Source organism: Rhipicephalus microplus, chromosome 7, assembly GCF_043290135.1.
Source record: "Rhipicephalus microplus isolate Deutch F79 chromosome 7, USDA_Rmic, whole genome shotgun sequence".
Classification (NCBI taxonomy): Eukaryota; Metazoa; Arthropoda; class Arachnida; order Ixodida; family Ixodidae; genus Rhipicephalus; species Rhipicephalus microplus.
The window spans coordinates 465630-485960 of NC_134706.1; the positions used below are offsets into that span (position 1 = coordinate 465630).

The 20331-nt window shown below is 46.2% G+C and overlaps 1 protein-coding gene across 1 annotated transcript; it reads left to right on the forward strand.

The window, feature by feature from the left end:
- Positions 1–398: 398 nt before the first annotated feature.
- LOC142766797 (ixochymostatin-like) lies at positions 399–18652 on the forward strand. The gene is made up of 2 exons (XM_075868018.1): positions 399–605; positions 18219–18652. Exons 1-2 carry the CDS (start codon positions 524–526, stop codon positions 18428–18430), a joined length of 294 nt encoding a protein of 97 aa, XP_075724133.1. The 5' UTR covers positions 399–523; the 3' UTR covers positions 18431–18652.
- The last annotated feature ends 1679 nt before the right edge of the window (positions 18653–20331 follow it).

The window sequence follows — 20331 nt, forward strand, 5'->3', positions numbered from 1 at the left end:
GACACCGCGGCTATCAAAGTATCATAACACGCTTCGCTTGTGTTGGGACGCCTCTGACTATGGATCACATAGCATCACGTCCTATTCCGGCTCGAGACGTTACGCAGACACTCAAAGAAAGCAGGTTTATCCTGCTGGGTGGCACGCAGCAAACGAAAGTTGGCTCCGTGCTGCATCTCAAAGAGGCGCCCAGATGCTAGGGAAGACCGGTCGGATGATGGCGGAAGGGAGGGCTGCGAGATGCCCAAAACAAGTTTTTTTGTCTACGCGAGGTCAGGATATGAAACCGAAATTCACAAGTAACGGAGAGAACTGCAATACGTCCGGATTTTTCGCAATCGGGCCGGTCTTCTCTCTTACATGACCTTAAATGGGTCAAGGGGTCTAATCGAAGAAACCGCGGCAAAAGTTGGGAGCCAGTTTTTCGCAGACAGCTTCTTCTAAGGGGAGCAACTGTCGACGCGTCTTTTCACCGCTCCTCATATTGAGTTCGGCTTGCGCGTTTATCGCCACCAAGGAAGCGATGAGCAATCTCACGATGACGGTGTTGTTCGCGATGGTCGCGATAGTGTCCATAACCCTGGCCGCACCCAAGGCTTCAAAAGGTAAGTGACAACTGTTTATAACTCTTGCTTTCGAACACGTGCGCCCGTCTTTTTTGCACCACTGTAATCCCTTTGAGAAAACGAATCAAACTGAATATTATAAGCTTCCTTTATTCAGGGTGGCTGCACTGTAACCTTGCGTTGTTCACAAGTAGGTCAGAGATGCATTTACTAGATAGCGAGTTTCACTGGGCTTTCAATGTGGAGGCCACGATGAAGAAGTAAAATCGCAGTTGTGGACAATGGACTGATTCGATTGTTTTTGTTTGTTTTTCTCTTCAGCAGCACTGCATGTTCGAAAGCACTGCTTACACTTTCCACTAAGTCATCTGCGTTTTCCAGTGACCCTCACGTAAATACAGTTTTGTTTTCGTCGGTGCAGTGCTGTATTTATCTCGCCAAACCTCAGGGATTGAACGCTACAAAGATATGTCTTACTGCATTTTAACAGTTTAATATTACGAGTTCCACTCCAATAATCTTTCATCGCATGTACTTGAAATATTTTCTATGGGGTGATTCTTCTCGCCTTTTTGAGAGATTTGTCATTGAAGGCTTTTGTAGTGACGTGCGATGAGAAGGTCACGTATCCGTTACTTCAGGGGAAGTACATCTAGTTCACTTCAGCATAAGGAAGAATATCCTGTAAACAGCGTGAACTCAATTTCTTTCTTGATTTCTCGGCTGCATTTTGCGGTGGTCAGAACAATGAAGTGGATGCTCATGGAAGGTAACACTAAGAATTCTTTACGGATATGGGTGAGGCGGTTGTGCAGTGCTAAAAAATTTTGCGCCACCTGGGGTTTTTTACCGTATAAGTGCACGGGCCTCCAGCTTACAGCCTCCATAGAAATGCATTGATCTGGGCAGAGATTCGATCCCACAGCTTCAGATCAGCGGCCAAGCACCATGAACAGTAGACCACTACGGCAGGCAAGCGTGTTTCTGAGTTGACGTTATGCCAGCTGCTATTGTGAGGAGTAATTCGGTAGTCAATGTCTGTTAATTTCGGTACAGTGCAATAATGTATATATATCTAACTTCAGCATAAATTCAGAGTGTCGTCTAATAATTAATGAATATAAACCACACATTGCTTCACCGTTTCGTTGTCTGGGGTGGCAGTTTAGAGCAACGCTATGCGGTGATTTAGCAGCGCGGAGTGGATACCAGAAGGTGGGGAAATAAGCGGGAAACGAAAGCTAACTACATGAATGACCAAAATACGAGCACTGCAGTTTAGAATTTGTATTTACTTGTCAAAAAGTCGCTTTGTTGAACAAAAATTAATGATTGAATATCTTATGTAGGAAATGCCTGAACTCACCAGGCGTACTAGTTCAAGTACTATAGGGTCAGCTTCACTTGCGCATTTTTTAACAATCATTCCTTTCAGTCTAGATTCCTTTAGGTGAACGGCTCGTCGTCCATCCACCGCCTTCTTTGAGGCCTGTATCGACTGCCACTGGAGATCAACGGATGAACGACAAGCCGATTCTCCAAAAAGTGCCACAAAAAGTTCCACACGTGTACGCGAGCTGCCCTAAATGCAGGATGCTATATCTTCCCACGCAGTTACATCTGTTACTGGCAGGTTCCTAAGTGCCACTGAATGCTGAACATCACCGGAAACAACAAAGTAAAGAAAAAAATAATTTCTGCACCAGTCCGGGTCTGATAGGCATGGCTGACAGCTGCCGTGAAGGCAACAGGGTTGCCGCATTACCAGCTGGGTATAACGAAAAATTGTATAGCATCCGAGATGTAAACGTGTATTGCCTCCAGAGTAGTGAATTTCTATCTAGATAACTATAATCATCACCATAAAGCACAAGATAAGCAGAACGACATTATCCAAGAAGCCTAGAAAAGGGAGTAATTTGATGAATTTCACCACTGTTGAACATATTGAAATTTATAATAAAAATGGCACTTATCGACAAAAAGGAATTCCCAAAATCACTTTGTTTGTTCTTCACAGCGAAAGAAAGCAGATGTTTATCCGCAAAACGCACGTATGCCAGTGCATGATGGGCGTTACCATGATGGGCGTCACTTGCCTGTTCCCCCAGCTTGATTTCGATACTCAGTTACACAGAGTCGTCGAGAAACACGCTATTCGGGAACGTGATTCCCACTGAAAGAACTGCATTTGCTAGGAACTGACACCAAAAAAAAAAGTTACAAACACTGTGAAATTTTATAAGCAACTCAAGAAAAAAAAAAGGCTAAACCTGCTTGTCACAAGGGAAACTGGTCATAGAGTTTCCCAAATATCTGCTTACGTCTCCTTACGTCTGCTTACGTCTGCTTACGTCTCCGCCTATCCTCGCCCACTTTGATATCTCATCTCCAACAGAAGTTCGTACAGACGCAAGTGGCTATGGCATCGGTGCAGTCCTCGCCCAGAAACAACAAGGACGAGACCGTGTTGTTGCTTATGCCAGCCGCCTTCTTTCGCCTGCTGAAAGAAAATATTCAATAACTGAACGGGAATGTTTGGCACTTGTTTGGGCAGTCGGTAAATTTCGTCCCTATTTGTACGGCCGGCCATTCACAGTAATCACAGATCACCACGCCTTGTGCTGGCTTTCGTCCCTTAAAGACCCTTCAGGCCGTCTTGGCCGTTGGGCGCTGCGCCTTCAAGAATTTGATTACTCAGTCCTGTATAAAACCGGCCGCCTGCATCAAGATGCGGACTGCTTGTCCCGGTATCCTGTCGACCCTCCAGACGGCGACTCCTCTAAAACCACCCTTCCTGTCGACGTTTTCTCTCTATCCGCGTTTCATGACATTGGAATCGAGCAGCGACGAGATACTTTCTTGGACGGTATTATCCGAAGGCTCACATCGGTGAGGCCCGACCCTTCCCTTCGAATGTTTGAAATACATGATGGTGTATTGTACCGTTGCAATATGCGTCCTGACGGCCCCGAAAGACTACTCGTCGTTCCCATTCAATTGCGTCACACTGTTCTCGCCCAGCTTCATGATGCACCTACAGCGGGTCACCTCGACGTGTCACGGACCTACGACAGAGTTCGCCGGCGCTTCTTCTGGCCTGGCATGTACCGCGACGTCTGCCGTTATATTGCAGCCTGCGACCCTTGTCAACGACGGAAAAAACCAAATGTCCCTCCGGCCGGACGTCTTCAGCCACTGCACATCCCACGAGACCCATTCTACCGTGTTGGCGTGGACCTGCTTGGCCCTTTTCCTACGTCAGCTGCGGGTAATCGGTGGATTGCAGTAGCAACCGATTATGCTACCCGATACGCGATCACACGGGCCCTTCCAACCAGCTGTGCAACTGACGTGGCCGATTTCCTTTTGGAGGACGTCATCTTACATCATGGCGCCCCTCGACAACTCCTTACCGACCGAGGCAGCTACTTCCTTTCCAAAGTGGTTGATGACCTCCTCCGCTCCTGCGCCACTAAACACAAGCTCTCGACTGCTTACCATCCACAAACAAATGGTCTAACGGAGCGCCTCAATCGCACTCTCACCGACATGCTCTCCATGTATGTCTCCACCGATCACCGCGACTGGGACACTACGTTACCGTTTGTAACATTCGCGTACAATTCTTCCAGACACGACACCGCTGGGTTCTCTCCTTTTTTTCTGTTGTTCGGCCGTGACCCTGCGCTACCTTTCGACACCCTCCTGCCGGCCGGACTAAATGACAAGTCTCAGTACGCTCGTGATGCAATAATGAAGGCCCAAGCGGCACGCCAAGTTGCTCGACGACGCTTACTGGACTCTCAGGACAATCAGAAGAGCGTATACGACGCCCGCCATCGTGACGTCCACTTCACACCCGGAGATCTCGTTCTGTTATGGTTCCCCTCACGCCGCGTTGGACTTTCGGAGAAGTTACTCCCACGCTATTCAGGTCCCTACCGTATCTTACGCCAAGTAACTGACGTCACATACGAAATCACCCCTACGGACCCCGCCATCATTCACCCTCACACTGACGTAGTGCATGTTACGCGACTCAAACCGTATTACTCCAGTGCCTCCTGATTCGCACCGGGTCGGTGCTCCAGCCGCCGGGGAAATCATGTAACGGTAGGATGAGAACGACGAAGAAGACAAAGAGGAGGACGATGTTGTCAGATCTGTGAGCCAACTGGGCGCCATCTTGTCCACCACCGAGTTTATTCCTCGTTTTATAAAGTAAAGTTATTTCCCCGTAACATCATACACTAGAGGCAACTCTGGCACTAGTGTCTATTGAAGCTGCAACGCATGGCGCTTCAGTGAGCATTAAAATTATGGGTAGTTCATGGATTTGCCTGGTTTTCGTACTTTACGTTCCTTCAGGCTTCGCGTGGCTCGAAGCTGCTTGGCCAGGAAACAACAATCGCCACATGTTCGGCTGTTGGGCTTCATCACCTCCACTTTTTAGGGTCACCATCTCAAATCAGCTCATGAAGCTCAAAACGGTTTGTTTCTTGATTCAAAACTAAATAAAAACACAGCTATAAACAATGCCACAAGAACGGTTCACCGCCCGCAACTTTAAAAACTAGACAAATCTATATCATACCTGTAATTCATCAGAGTGACCTCTGATGCTGCGGTCACTGAGCGACCGCAGCATCAGAGTCTCCCCTAGTGAATTTTAAGCGTAGTTTCATGTTTTACTTTTTGACCGTTTCGCGTCCTCCTAAATGCGATCACGACGGCCAAGATCAAACCTTCGACCGTCACGAAAGCGGTAGAGTATCGTTACCCCTGACCCACTACGAGGAACGTGAAAGAAAATTGAAGCTATTGCAGTCTACAGTGCGAGTACGATGGTTGGTTGGTCGACACTCTCGACGGGATTTTGCCACCGGCGTCGGTGTCGACATCATTCACCGTATATGTATATATAAAATAACTTGTTGTTGGGCTAGTTCGTAGAGCATTTCGAAAAGTTAATTCGAGCGCGAAAACTTGATACGATCACTCACACACGCACTGTATGTTTTATAATGTATGCTGTTGGCCTTATATGGTGTGTGCGCGCACAATGTGTCCTGTATATGTTCAAGCCTTCGAGCTATGAATAAATCAGTTGGAAGTGGGCGCTTTGTGTGTTTGATGCATGGGTGTTTGCGTGTGTGAGTGATCGTGTCAAGTTTTCGTGCTCGAATTAACTTTTCGATATGAATATATATTTATGAAAACTCAAGAAAGAAAAAAAAGTCTAGATAAATACTCCGGCACGCGGAATCAAACTCGGAACCTCTACGTCGTGAGTGAGAGGCGTTAACCACCGAGCCACAACGGAGCACGTCCTTCAACATGCAAATGGGAAGCTATTTATATCTACCGCCTACCGCTGGTGATGGGCATCGTGGAGGAGAACTATTGTGTTTTCAGCATTAACAACAAGATGGCGCATTGAGCGCGCAGCAGCGCGTGCCCTCATCTCCCCCACATATTTTGCCTCGCGGAGAGGAGTGGGTGGGAGGTCTTAAAGCCCCTGAACGCACATTCGTGCGCCCTTATCTCGCGGTTGGGAGCATCTTATTTCTTGGCTGTCCTTAAGCTTCCACCGGAATTATTCTGCTGTAGCTACCGGGTGCACAAAAGTCACTGCAATCGTCGCGCAGTCTCCGTTTGCGAATAGAGCGTGCTTTTCAAACACAGCGACGTAACAACCGGGACGCTTATTTGCATTCATCTGTACCTGTAAAAACGTTTCGTGTGTTATTTGTGCATAAGAAACGTGGGGCACATTTCGATGTGCTTGCCATTCTGCGTATGACTTTGTACTTCGTTGCTATCACGTTCATTGCTTCATGCACCTTTGCGGCAAAGCTGCGACTTTTTTTACAGCGAAAGGAGTTATGAGACCACTTTTCAGGTCACGCGCTGTTGCATGTTGTCCGCCGCTGCTGCCGGAGTCCGTAACCACATCGCGTGAAATAAAAAAAAAACTTTGCATTAATGACACAGTCTGGCTTGAAACCGGGTCCGCTGGGTGCCAGGCCAATATTCTACCAGTGAGTTACGCCGGTGCTTGTGGCTTACTGTCAAACTTGCCTTAGGCAGGCTTGATGTCGAAAAAGCAATCGCGTTAATGCGACTTATAAAGCGTTTTACAACAGCGCACGAACAACCAGTCGTGGCACAATGCGAATAGCGTAACGAGGGGGCCGTCCAATGCTCCAGCCCATTACAAAAGCTTGTTCTTGTTTCCCTGTCAAATGTGGCGCATATGCACTTAAGTAATAATTCCTCATCGTCGTCAGCCACTGCACGAACAATTGGCACAAAATTCCTGGCAAGTGCGTGTTTAGCGCATACCACGCTTCTCAGAACAATCACGAAAAATAGCATAGCAAATGCCGGCCTACTACCCAAAAGTTTATTATAGATGCCCTAGTGGGTACGAAGCAAGTTTGCTTGCAGTAGTTACCCAATGAGTGTTTTGAAAAGGCTCTGAAAGGTCGCTTTTCTAGCTTTCACTGTTACTGTGCTGCGCCTACCCCGCAGGCCTGGCGTTTTTTTGTTTGTTTGTTTCAGACGCCATCTAGAATAGATACGAGAAGCTTCAGAAGAAATGCGAAATTCAAGAATTAGAAGCCAAGCAGGTCGGGTCATCCGAGCCAATGCAGGAAGCCGAGGCAGAGGACGGGGATGACGGCTCTTCCGTCACATCCCGCCTCACTAGCGTCTTGCGGCAGGACGCGGATACGGTAGTTGGACCAGCTTCCATTACCGAATCCATCGGTCGCATCGAATCCCTAGAGCGTAAAACCGAGCAATTAGAGGCGAGCGTGGCAGCCCTCCCCACTCAAATCATGTCGGCGGTCCGCGAGTCCTTTTAGGACATTTTCACGGCAGCCTTAACGCAAGCACTTCCCGAAATTGTGGCGCAGGTCTCTAACTCAGTCCTTAAAGCCGTGCAGCCCTGGGTTATCGCCCAAATTAAAAACACCACTCATAGCGACTCCCCGCAGGTTAAACGCAAGCCGGCCTCCCGTCAGGCAGCAGAAGAAGGCTTTCCGGGGCCGGCTCCAGGTCCGGACCGGTCCTCTGCACCGTAAATAAATACTAAAAGATGGCTAGCCGATCTAACAAACAAGCTAAATATCTACAAAAATTTGAGATTATACAATGGAACTGCAGGGGTTTTAGAGCCTGGAAAAAACAGTCGCACCTCCAGCTCTACTTGCAGTCCCTCGGAAACATGCCCGCCTTGCTTGCTTTGCAGGAGCCCGGTTTGGACGTTAAATTCTCTGGCTATAGCACTTTCAAGGGGGGGCCCTCGTCATGCATCCTGGTGAACAAGCGTATACCGCGATTCAGGTCGATTTAAACTTAAGTACTGAACAAGAATACACAAAGGTCAGAGTACTGCCTCTCAGACGTCGCGACCAGTCAATACACATCCTAAATATATACAACCCCCCGCATAAGTTACGCGTAACTTTTAGCGAAATCTTCCTCCGGGCGATCAAGTTGGCAGACAAGGACCCCTTAGTGATCGTGGGAGACTTCAATGCTCCCAGCCTTCACTGGGGCTATCACTACGAGAAGACCAGAGGACGTAAGCTGGCGGAGCTTATCTCCAGCCTTTGCCTCACGCTGCTCACGGATCCGGGGTACCCCACTCGAGTGGGGAACTCGGTAACCCGTGACACGTGTCCGGACCTTTCTCTCGTAAGAAATGCTAAGGATGCCACCTGGGAGAATTTGGGTGATTCTCTAGGCAGTGATCACTGCCTTCTCCGGGTCACACTCCTGGAAAAGTCAGCTCATAAAAAATGCGGTCAAGCCAAGTTGACCGATTGGACCCAATTTCGCAATCAGACTATCCCTCCCGTACTATTTTCTGGAGGCTATGCAGAATGGGCTCAACACGTAAACAACATTCAGAAAAGACTTGTTACCACCCTCCAAACCAACGAAGAAATCCCCGCAGTTGACACTCATCTCCTACACTTTTGGGAGGCGCGCCGAAGCTTAACAAAACGTTGGAAAAAGCAGAAGACTAATCGCAAATTACGTATCCGCATAGCCCAACTCACGGAACAGGCTGCAGCGTATGCTGCCCAACTCTCAGATTCAAATTGGATAGCCCGCTGCGACGCCGCAGCTCGTCAGATGAGCTCGAAGGGGACATGGCGTCTCTTTCGCAGTCTCATAGACCCCTCTCAAACGAGAGGGGAGGCGCAGAAGCAGCTCCGGCGAGCTCTGCAGGGGTACCAAGGCACTCCGGCAAAGCTTGCGGATGCTCTGTGCGATAGGTATCTCTGTCGTACGGAGGACCCGCCTGGGCCGGCGTACACGTACTCTGGTAAGCCTAATCACCAACTCGATGCCCGTTTTGAGTTGCATGACCTTAAAGCGGCTTTAGCTAAAATGCGCAGAGGTACGGCTCCGGGGCTGGACCGCATAACAGTAAAGCTGTTGGCGAACCTCCCTGAAACAGCCTACCTCCATTTATTGGAATACATGAACGAGATCTGGGACGGCCGTGCGCTCCCTTCCGAATGGAAAATGTCACTTGTGACTTTTATCCTCAAAGCAGGCAAGGCCATGAATACGGAAAATCTGAGGCCCATATCACTGACTTCGTGCGCGGGCAAGCTTATGAAGACGATGGTATGGGATCGCCTCTCCCCATACCTTGAGGGCAAGGGCTTCTTTGCAGACACCATGTTTGGGTTCCGCCCACACATGTCTGCACAGGACGTCCTTCTCCAGCTCCACAGAACAGTCATACAGCCCATAACTATGCAACACAAGGATAAAGCCATCCTCGCCCTTGATCTGAAGGGGGCTTTCGACAATTTTAAACACAGCAGCATCCTGGCTAACTTGAGTTCCACCGATTGCGGGGCTAAGGCCTTTGCATATGTCAAAGATTTTCTCTCTAAACGCCAAGCACTTCTTCGGATCGAGGACTAGGAATATGGCCCGTACATTATGAGAACACGGGGCACCCCTCAGGGAGCAGTGTTATCACCGCTCCTTTTCTACATTGCTATGATGCGCCTTCCAAGCGAATTGGCCAGGGTGGAAGGCACACATCACGCAGTATATGCCGATGATATTACAATCTGGACCACTGAAGGGAGCCTTGGTGAAATGCAGGAACGCCTTCAGCAGGCCGAATCCATAGTCGAGGCGTATACCAACGATTGTGGACTCCAATGTGCTCCAAACAAATCAGAGCTTCTGCACGTTAGAGCGAAACCAAGAGATAAGTCAGCCATACACATCTCCCTTTCTGGGGTTCCCATCAGAGAGGTGGAGAAGCTCCGGATTCTGGGCCTGTTCATTCACCACAGACTCAGACCGGACTCCACTATAGCGAAACTCAAGAGAATAGGCGAACAGGTAGGGCGCATGATCCACCGCGTTTCCAACAAGCGGGGTGGTCTGCGGGGCAGGGACGCGCTTCGGCTCGCCCATGTCTTCGTGACTAGCCGGATCCTCTACGCCATCCCATACCTTCGCACTAACAAGCAAGAAGACGAAAGAATAGATGCCATCATTCGTAAGGCTACTAAACGAGCTTTGTATCTCCCGGTGGCCACTTCCAACGCCAAACTGAGGGCGTTAGGTGTGCTCAACTCCTACCAGGAGTTGCGGGAGGCCCACCTTATGAATCAATATACGCGGTTCATGCAGACGGCTCCCGGGCGCCACCTGCTGAACCGCTTACATATACAGCACACTTGTACTGCAGAGGAGGCGGAGCGTATTCCGGAACTGTGGCGGCATATGCTCTCGGTCTCTACACTCCCCAGTAACATGGATAAGCACACGCACGAAAGCAGAAGACAGGCGCGGGCTCGGACGCTTGAGAGGCAACACGGCTCCCGACCTGGTGTATTCTACGTAGATACAGCAGGGCCTTCGCCCACGGGATTTTACACGGCCTGTGTAGTTCACCGGGAAAAACATGTCAATGGGCTCTCGTTCCGAGCACAAAATCCAGAGCGCGCTGAGGAAGTCGCGATAGCGCTTGCTGCTGCGGACCCAGACTCGAAAGTTATCTTCATGGACTCCCGGAAAGCATGTGCTCCTTACTTGGTAGGAGAGATATCCCCCCCTAGCCAGCCAAATTCTAAAACGGGCTCTCGCTGATCCAGCCCCGAAACGCATCGTATGGGCTCCTGGCCATCAGGGCTTACGAGGTAATGAGGCCGCTGACGCGGCCGCCCGAGCGCTTACCCACCGGGCTCCTCACCTTGGCTCTTATGACTCGGAGGCCAATACACCGCTGCTGCGGTTCAAAGAAATTCTGACCTATTATCGCGACACTCACCGCCTTTACCTGGCTCCTACAAGGGGGCTGAGTAAGGCGGAAGAGTGAACTCTAAGGCGCCTGCAGACAGGTACTCTACTCTGTCCTGCAATCCTAAAACATTTCGATGTGAACACAGATGGGCGGTGCCCACACTGTGGGGAGACGTGTGATATCTTCCACATGGTGTGGGCATGTCCGAAAAATCCCCACCTACCCCCTTCCCCTACCCCTTCCCGAGAGGCATGGGAGACTGCTCTCCTCAACTGCTCATCACTAGAGTCTCAACGGGCTCTGGTGAGACGGGCGCGAGTAGGGGCCTCGTCATGCGGTGTCCCGGACTAAGGACGCCGACCATGTAGCGGGGTCATGCTTTGGCCCCGTACCTCTCTCTTTTATAAGAAATGTTTTTCATCATCATCATCAGAAGAAATAGGAGAACATTCAGAATGAAGAATATTTAAGCACATAAGTGTCCATCCACAGGCCAGTGTTTAGACGATGAGCCAATGTTCGTTCTGTGAAGCCCCTGGGCACTCGTTCCTGGTTACGCAAACATCCTGGCTATTCCAAAAGAAGCCCTTGCGGCACACTCACGATAAGTGGCAGTCAAAAGTCCATGCTGACTCTATAATAGGCTTCAGGCAAGTGGTCTCTGCACAGGTGCTGCTGCGGAATTCTTTCTCTTCCTCGTTGCGTCCGCACTTCCTAAAATCCGAGAAAGGTTCAAGTCAGTTAGAAATAACTGTATCAGGCTGGAACATATCTTTAACGCGCTTACGTGATTGCTTTTTCAAGGTCTATATAGTCGGTTTCGACGTAAAAGATTACTGCAGATCCATAAAGTGAATGTTGATGTTCAAGGGAAGGTAGTTCTTAACGTCCACAATGCCTACACTGAAATCCCCGACATGTATAAATGACAGACAGAATGGACGGACAGATTCACGGACGCACGTACGGAAGCAGGGGCTCCGGAACCGGGAGGGGGGAGGCAGTGGGGGCCTTGGCTCACACAGGTTAGAAAGGACCTCTAAAAGGTGCTACAACTTTCCCCCTCCCCTCCATCCGGCCTATGTGTTTACTGCCACGTCTATTTCGTAGTTTCCTTACATGACTCCGGACTGTATTTGATAGACACAATGAAAAGATCCAAAGGTGCACGGATTGCGTTCAACGAATACCACCAAACTTGCTCTGAGTCAAACCACAAAAACTTACTTGAGCGAGGGAATAGTTGGGTTAGTTGAGTTTTATTTTTCTTGTTGCGCACTGAACAAGACTAATACTAGCACATTAAAACCAGTTAGTATAGTTGACGCCAACCGTCCTGTATTTGTTTTAGAGAGCAGTTCTTTCGTGCCTGTAGGGCGGCATAGCCACCTCCGCCGCCATCGGTGGCGTAACCGATGGACACGAATGGGCCTTTCCCTAGTACGAACAGACCCCAAGTGGAGATAACCGAAATCAAAACTGGTGGCTCTTGGACTCCGAAATTGCCCTCCGCATGCCGGCTGGCACTCTCTGAGGCCCGCGTTCACACCTCTCTTTGGGAAAAACACTTGCATGCTTGCGGCACCAGATGTCACTTGGTCCACACGTATGTCACTTGGTCCACTTGGTCCACACGCCCCAAAAATTATGGCGCGTGCAGTGCGCGTGCCTCCTCGAGGCCGGCGCGCATGCACAGACTACTTAGCCGGAAAAGGCCCATTGCCTTGCCAAATTGCCAAATTGTCTTGCACAAGGATAATGCAGTCGCTCTTTCTGAGAGAAAGTGTCCTACAATTTTCAATTTTTTTCACGTCGGTATTCCCAAATAAAGATATCAAACAGTACCCTTTGTACCAGATTTCGATTAAAGCTACATGGCACCAAATGACATTACGATCAAGGGCATTGCTTCACAAATAAACAATCTGAAAATATCTTCATCATGCGGAGTTGATGGACTAACACTTTGACCTGGGCAAGTTGGTACATAATTAGATATGCTTCAGCGCAATTTAGACGAAGACCATTGGAGACACTCGTCCATGTTCTGTGTGTCTCCTATGGTCTTCGTCTAAATAGCGCTGAAACATATGCAATGACGAAATAAATGCCAAGATATTAAAAATACCGTTTCTATTTCAAGGATCACTCTGTTTCACATCTCCAGGCAGTCTTTGTTGTCTGGTATGCTTCCCTCTGACTGGAAAGTAGCAAAAGTAGTGCCGATTTACAAAAATAGTAAAACAGAATGTGAAAATTACAGTCCCTATTACATCTTATTACGAGCTGGCAGCTGATCAACGATCCCTGGCATACCACCTGAAGACACTAAGTCTGCCAGAACAAGACCATGGCTATTAATTAAGGAAAGAAGTGTATGTTTAGAGGCTCGTTTTCTTTCTCGGAAACAATTTTAGTAAGAACTGAGACAATTGTGCCAAGGAGAGCATAGGGGAGAATATCTGAAGTAATTTGAATGTTAAGGCGCAAAAGTGTATGAAAAAGATAACTTTTTACGGGCAGTGTCTCTTGTGTATTCAGTAATAAAAATTGGCTTGAACGGACAAATGTACGAAAACTTTCTACGTTTCGGCTCGTGTATGGCCATCGTTAGGGAATACAAGGCAGACATGAAATTTACTGCTTATATTCACTGGGGGCCCCCATCACGTGTCTATTTATTATCTAATATAGCACTTATATCAACGTGGCACACAAATCAACACGAGCAACCGCACGATGTGATATTAACGGGACTATATCACAAAATGATAATGTACGGCGAAGTCAGCGCAGCAATAAAGGGTATTTTTTCACAGTCACGGAAAGAACAACGTAATAAGATGAGTGATTATGTACAGCAAAGACGTTTAACATCAATGTGTTAAAGCAACTCAATGAGCTAACAAGAAACAGGTGTAAGACAAGGAGAACAGCAATATAAAGAAAACATAACTTAATTGGGTGGCAATGGTGATAATGAAACATTGAATAAAACCAACACCTAAGTGAGACTGGGATACGTGGCACTGATGAGAATGATATATATTAAAAACGTAGGTGACAGGCTGATAGCTGATGAACGCAGCAAACATGTGATATAGAATTGAGCCTTGGCCGGTCACGGGATTGAATCCCGGCTGCGGCGGCTGCATTTTCGATGGAGGCGAAAAAGCTGTACGCCCGTGTGCTCAGATATTTGGGTGCACGTTAAAGAGCCCCAGGTAGTTAAAATTTCTGGAGCCCTCAACTAAGGCGTCTCTCACAATCTAATGGTAGTTTTCAGACGTTAAACCCCACATATCAATCAATCAATCAATCAATCAATCAATCAAACAGAATTGAGCCTTGTGCGTGACATCGTCCTCCCATAGCTTAACTTGTGCCCAGGAACGTCAAACTTCTTGCACTTCGATTAATGCCACATGAAAATGCCTTAAATCTGTATATGAGGAACGATTCTATAAAAACATAATGAAACACTTAATTCAACATAAATTATTAGTTGATGATCAACATGGTTTCCGCAGAGGCTTCTCTTGCACAACACAGCTCATTGAGTTCTACCATAAATTGTCCGAGGTTGATGACAACGGTCAAACAGACTGTGTTTTCTTAGATTTCATAAAGGCGTTTGACACCGTGTGCCATCCCTTGCTTCTTCGCAAACTCGAAAGGGCAAATATTGATAAGAAAGTACTGAATTGGATAGCCTGTTATCTATCACAGCGTCGACAATGTGTCTTTCTCAATGGTAGTACTTCTTCTACGGTGGAAGTAACATCGGGTGTCCCTCAAGGGTCCGTTTTAGTGCCGCTACTGTTTTTAGTTTACATTAATGATATTCCTGATGGCATTACTTCTCGAATACGTTTATTTGCTGACGACTCAGTTGTGTACAGAAAAATAAAAAATGAACAGGATCGCATTGAATTGCAGGCTGACCTTAACCGAATTGTGCAATGGTGTGATAAGTGGAAAATGCAACTTAATGTGAAAAAATGTGTGCACGTGTCTTTTACTAAAAAAAAGATGAAGCGCGTTACTTTTTGAACGGTGACGTCATTGATCAGCAATCAATGTATAAATACTTGGGTATAACACTTACGAGCGACTGTTCATGGAATGCGCATGTGCATGCTGTAGTTGCAAAAGCTGCCAGAGCCCTAAATTTCATTCAACGAAAACTGAGATCCTCCCCTGCTGTCCTAAAAAGTACTGCGTATATTTCATTTGCCCGCCCAATTTTGGAATATGCATGTTGTGTGTGGGATCCGCGCCAAAAGTCCTTGATTGATCTGATCGAGAAAATACAGAACAGAGCGGCAAGGTTCGTTCTCAGTCGGTAGAAGCGAGGTGACAGCTGTACTGAAATGAAATACGAGCTGGGATGGGAAGCGCTCTCCTCTCGCAGAAGAAAACTGCGTTTGAAATTGTTATTTCAGATATACCATAAGAAGATTGGCATCAATAAAGACACTTAACTTAAACCACCGCATTATCTGTCTAGAAGGTCTGATCATGACCTTAAGATTCAAGAATACCGGACTAGAACGAACCTTTATGCTAATTCTCTTTTTGTTCGTACTGTACAAGAGTGGAATCAATTGTCTTGTGACCAAGTGTGCTGTCATAACGAATACTTGTTTTTTCAAAGCTGTAACCCCCCCGCTTACACGCCTTTGGGCAAAGCAGGGTATTTCTAAATAAAGAAATAAATAAAGTAATAAAAATTCGCGTGCTTCTAGTTAGTGGGGAGATTGAAAACCAGATTCTAATATGGTTGCTGTTAGGTCATCGAGAGAGTGACCGGTCGTATTCAGGTGCTTAGATATGGGTAGGTTAGGAAATGTTATGACATGTGCATTGTGATCATTAAACCCCAGTTTTAATGGTGTCGCTGTCTAGTCTGTGTGCTGAAGCTTACAGGCTGAGCACTCAAGTAGGTACACACGGTTACTTGTATCGCTATCATAGTCCCATTTAATTTAAATGCTGAAATTTGACCCTGAAGTCTGGGCTGAAATACAGGTGATTATGGGCACGTACACCTTGCAACGTGGTTTTCCACATGGTTGGCAACCTAAATTGGCAGGAGAGTTAGTGCAGTGGAAGTCAGCATATTGTGCAAGTTTATCGACCGACTACACGTGGCTATTCCAAAAATTTGTTTTTGAGACGGTCGCTCTGCATGAGAATGTTGTGGCGCCTATGTAGGATGTGGTTAACGTTTGCTGCTGATGCAGAATGCGTTCATATTAGGTTTCTAGATGGACACTCTTTAGCAGGCTTGTTGGAGAAAAAGAGCTCACTCCTGTCCATTGCACTTGCACGTTTAATGACATCGTCAGCTATCCGAGACGGGTACTTTGGTTTTATTTGCGCATCCTTGTGTTTGTCACAAATATCTCCGAAGTCATATTGAGCGGAGCACAATCTTTACAAACGGAGCGCCTGGGTATACAGTAGGTGCCGTCCATGGCTATTTTCAAAGTGAACGTAGCGGTGTCTGTCAGTTGGTTTTCAGTAAATCTTTTTCGTCGGTCTATCACCTGATATGCATACTCTGACGTCCGGAAAGTTTGTTTGAGGCTGAGTAGACGAGCGAGAAGGATATTGATGGTTAAAAATCGTTAAATCTTACCTAAAAACACAAAAGTTCAGTTCCCCGTGACTCCATACTACACAATATTGTCAATAAAGCGCTAATAGTAAAACGGTATTAGGGCACATGTGGCAAGAAAGCTGTCTTCCAGCGTGCCCATAAATATATTGTCGTAATTCGGTTCTATCTTGGTGCCCATCAAGGTACCACTCGTCTGTACATGGTGGGTTTGATTAAATTCGAGGTTATTTAGTTGCAGAATTAGTTTTAAAAGGGATGCCAGAGTTTAGCTGTCAATAGGCTTGTCTATTGAAGATTCGTCATATGCACGTACTACGGACTGAATGTCGTTATAATGCGGTATATTAGTGTAGAGAGAAGCTAAGCCTGGAGTAACTAATAGCGCTTTGTTGGAGACGTAAAGATCAACAGTTTCTCTGAAAAATTGCCTAGTGTATCGGAGATACGAGGAAAAGGAGGTGGGAATTCCTTTGGTAAGAAGGTTAACGCAGCCTGAAAGATGTTCAATAGCCGTGCCAATATCCGAAACTATTTAACGACTGGTGTTATTTGGTGTGTGCACCTCCCTGCAACAGAACTTAGCAGTATGAGTGATTCCATCGTCTCTTTGCTTATGCACCCATTTAGGAAAAGTTCCCCGCGGGTCTCGGCAACGATCCGTTTAATCTTCCCAGTCAGTTCATGGCCGAGCTGTTTATATACAGTTACACGCTGGAGGTGACTCGATATCGTGATCATAAACTACACTACAGTCACCATTTTCAGAGGGAATCGAACTTTTCAATCCCCCTCTCTCGTGATGTTCCGAATATGCTGAAAACGTAATTAAATGTCCATACAGTAATGGTGACGCGCTTCTAGAATTTTCAACACTCTATAGCACCAATAAAACAAATATTGATGAGAAGTTTTAATGACATCCGGAAATAGTGAATTTCGTGTCACTTATGCATCACCTCCAACGTGTATACCTAGGATACATCATTTCATCATGCACATAAGTGGTAAGCAATCACGCGTAGCAAAAATTTTTTTCCGGTGGGGGGGGGGGGGGGGCAGTGCGCTACTTTTTGGCTACGGCCTTGCTTTACCATACATTTCATTTGTGTAGCGCCACGCGATGACATCATACGGCAGCCAGAGCCCCGAAAGTGCTACAAACTTTAAATATAATCACTTTACCGTCATTCCACCCACTCATCCAACATGTTTTTAGGATACATTATGGCATGAAAATGTTAAAAAACTGATTACCAATATTGCTTAATGCACTTGAAATTGCTGGTTTTAATACATCAAATATTACGCCGTGTCAACGAGCTTCGTTTATTCAGTCACCCTCTCAGCCTATTTATTTATTTATTGTTCTTGCTAAAAGTTACCACTGCCTTTGTGAAGAGTGTGCTTAATCATGTAATCAGTTTGCATTGTCCGAAAGTGATAGTTTCTTGACGCGCACCTATACTTAAGTGCTGTACATTATGTTTTATTTTTTCTTGTTCGTTTTAATTCTATAGCGTAATTGTTATTCATTGCTGACGTAAGCCTGTATGTTAACTCAAGCACGTTACTTTTGCTACCTTCACCACCCTGCTACCACCGTAGAAAACGAGGGCCAAGAGCTGCTCAAGCTGCCTAGAGCAGCGTTTTTCTTGGCCCTTACCACTGTACAATTTTTACAATGACAATGAATCCATGAATACACACTGTCTTTTCTCTCTCTCCGCAGAGGACCGAGAAACCACGGTTAATCCGAAGGCCTGTCCTGGTTGGGAGGTGTGGCAGGACTGCTCGGGCAACGACTGCCGCGAGCTCAGCTGCGAGGACCCCATTTCAGGCGGCGAGTGCAATCACTGTACGAGCGGCTGCTACTGTGGAGAAGGATACTTCAGGAACGGCAACGGAAACTGCGTCAACTGGGACCACTGCCAAAGAGAATAAGCTACGCCTCCTTTACAGTTACGCTATGCAGCGTCGCTTGTAAACACCTCAACACTTCCTCGTTGGCTGACGTTTTGTACGCTAGAGCTCTGAGCTGCATGAAAACTACTGATTGTTAAACTATGTTCTCATTAAACATGATGCAGCTCATTTTTAAACGAAACGGCCACATCTGTATTGTCATAATTACATTGTACGAAAATACACATTTTCCACTTCGTCTCCGCTCTACTGAGCATTTGTGTTTGGCTTCCTTTCTTTTGAAGCTCCCAGTGAACATACTGCGAAAAACACCGCTCTCTTGCGTTAGTTGTACAGTGCACCTTGGTTTCATTGTGTTCATTGCAGCATTAAAACCAGTGGGATATTTGCATAATTCAGAAAGGTCCCCTCTGCCTAGATGCGCCAAAATCATTTTGAATACGAAGCATTTCCTAGCTAACTTCGGCGACTATCTATCTATCTATCTATCTATCTATCTATCTATCTATCTATCTATCTATCTATCTATCTATCTATCTATCTATCTATCTATCTATCTATCTATCTATCTATCTATCTATCTATCTATCTATCTATCTATCTATCTATCTATCTATCTATCTATCTATCTATCTATCTATCTATCTATCTATCTATCTATCTATCTATCTATCTATCTATCTATCTATCTATCTATCTATCTGTCTGTCTGTCTGTCTATCTATCTATCTATCTATCTATCTATCTATCTATCTATCTATCTATCTATCTATCTATCTATCTATCTATCTATCTATCTATCTATCTATCTATCTATCTATCTATCTATCTATCTATCTATTGGTCTGTCTGTCTGTCTGTCTGTCTGTCTGTCTGTCTGTCTATCTATCTATCTATCTATCTATCTATCTATCTATCTATCTATCTATCTATCTATCTATCTATCTATCTATCTATCTATCTATCTATCTATCTATCTATCTTTCTATCTATCTATCTATCTACCTACCTGTCTGTCTGTCTGTCTGTCTGTCTGTCTGTCTGTCTGTCTGTCTGTCTGTCTATCTATCTATCTATCTATCTATCTATCTATCTATCTATCTATCTATCTATCTATCTATCTATCTATCTATCTATCTATCTATCTATCTATCTATCTATCTATCTATCCGTCTATAGGTCGGTCGGTCGGTCCACCTTTATGTTGCCACAAGATTCGGCCATTTTATATGTCACAAGATTCAGCCATCCGACGAAAGATTAACCCCTTGCTAAATGCACAATCATCTTATTCTATCTGCTTTCATACTAGTGAATATTTTCATTAAAAACAAATAGTACGCACATTTGAGGTGCGAAATCAGTACGTTAGTATTTATAAAATGCATATATACGTAATTATAAAAACGACAGAGCTGACAATACAATGCGCCGACGATGCGACGGTATGAGCAAAAAAGCTAGTGTTTCATCGTTGAAACAATACGCGTTGTGGCTACTTAACAGTTGCTCTTCGTTCTAAAATACTTTCGTTTCATGGCATTATTGCCAGATTGCACCCATATCTCACCAGCGTAGTGCCTAGAGGTCCTCCTCGCCCGCCTCGAGGTGGGACATCGGCGTACTCTAACGCAGCGCCGGCAGACAGAAAATTATCGCCTTTCGAAGTTTTTTGCAGTGAACCAAACAGATACGCGGCTAAGTTTTATTATTAGAGAACACGAAGCTTCCTACGCCATTAAAGCTTTGTTCTATACACGCATAGTATGAACAAAGTGTGCTACTGCAGGACACGCCAAAATAACGTACTCTACGTGCGTTCCAACAAAAGCTGCCGTATGACATGCACGTGACGGCACTGTAGCTGGCACCTCCGCATGACATCGCTGGAACAGAAGTGCAGTAATTATGCTAGAGGA

Bases quoted from the DNA above. Each gene is read 5' to 3' on its own strand.
- LOC142766797 (XM_075868018.1), top strand. From the start codon at position 524: ATGAGCAATCTCACGATGACGGTGTTGTTCGCGATGGTCGCGATAGTG. The intron at 606-18,218 runs GTAAGTGACAAC...CTCTCTCCGCAG, and splicing joins CGCACCCAAGGCTTCAAAAG to AGGACCGAGAAACCACGGTT.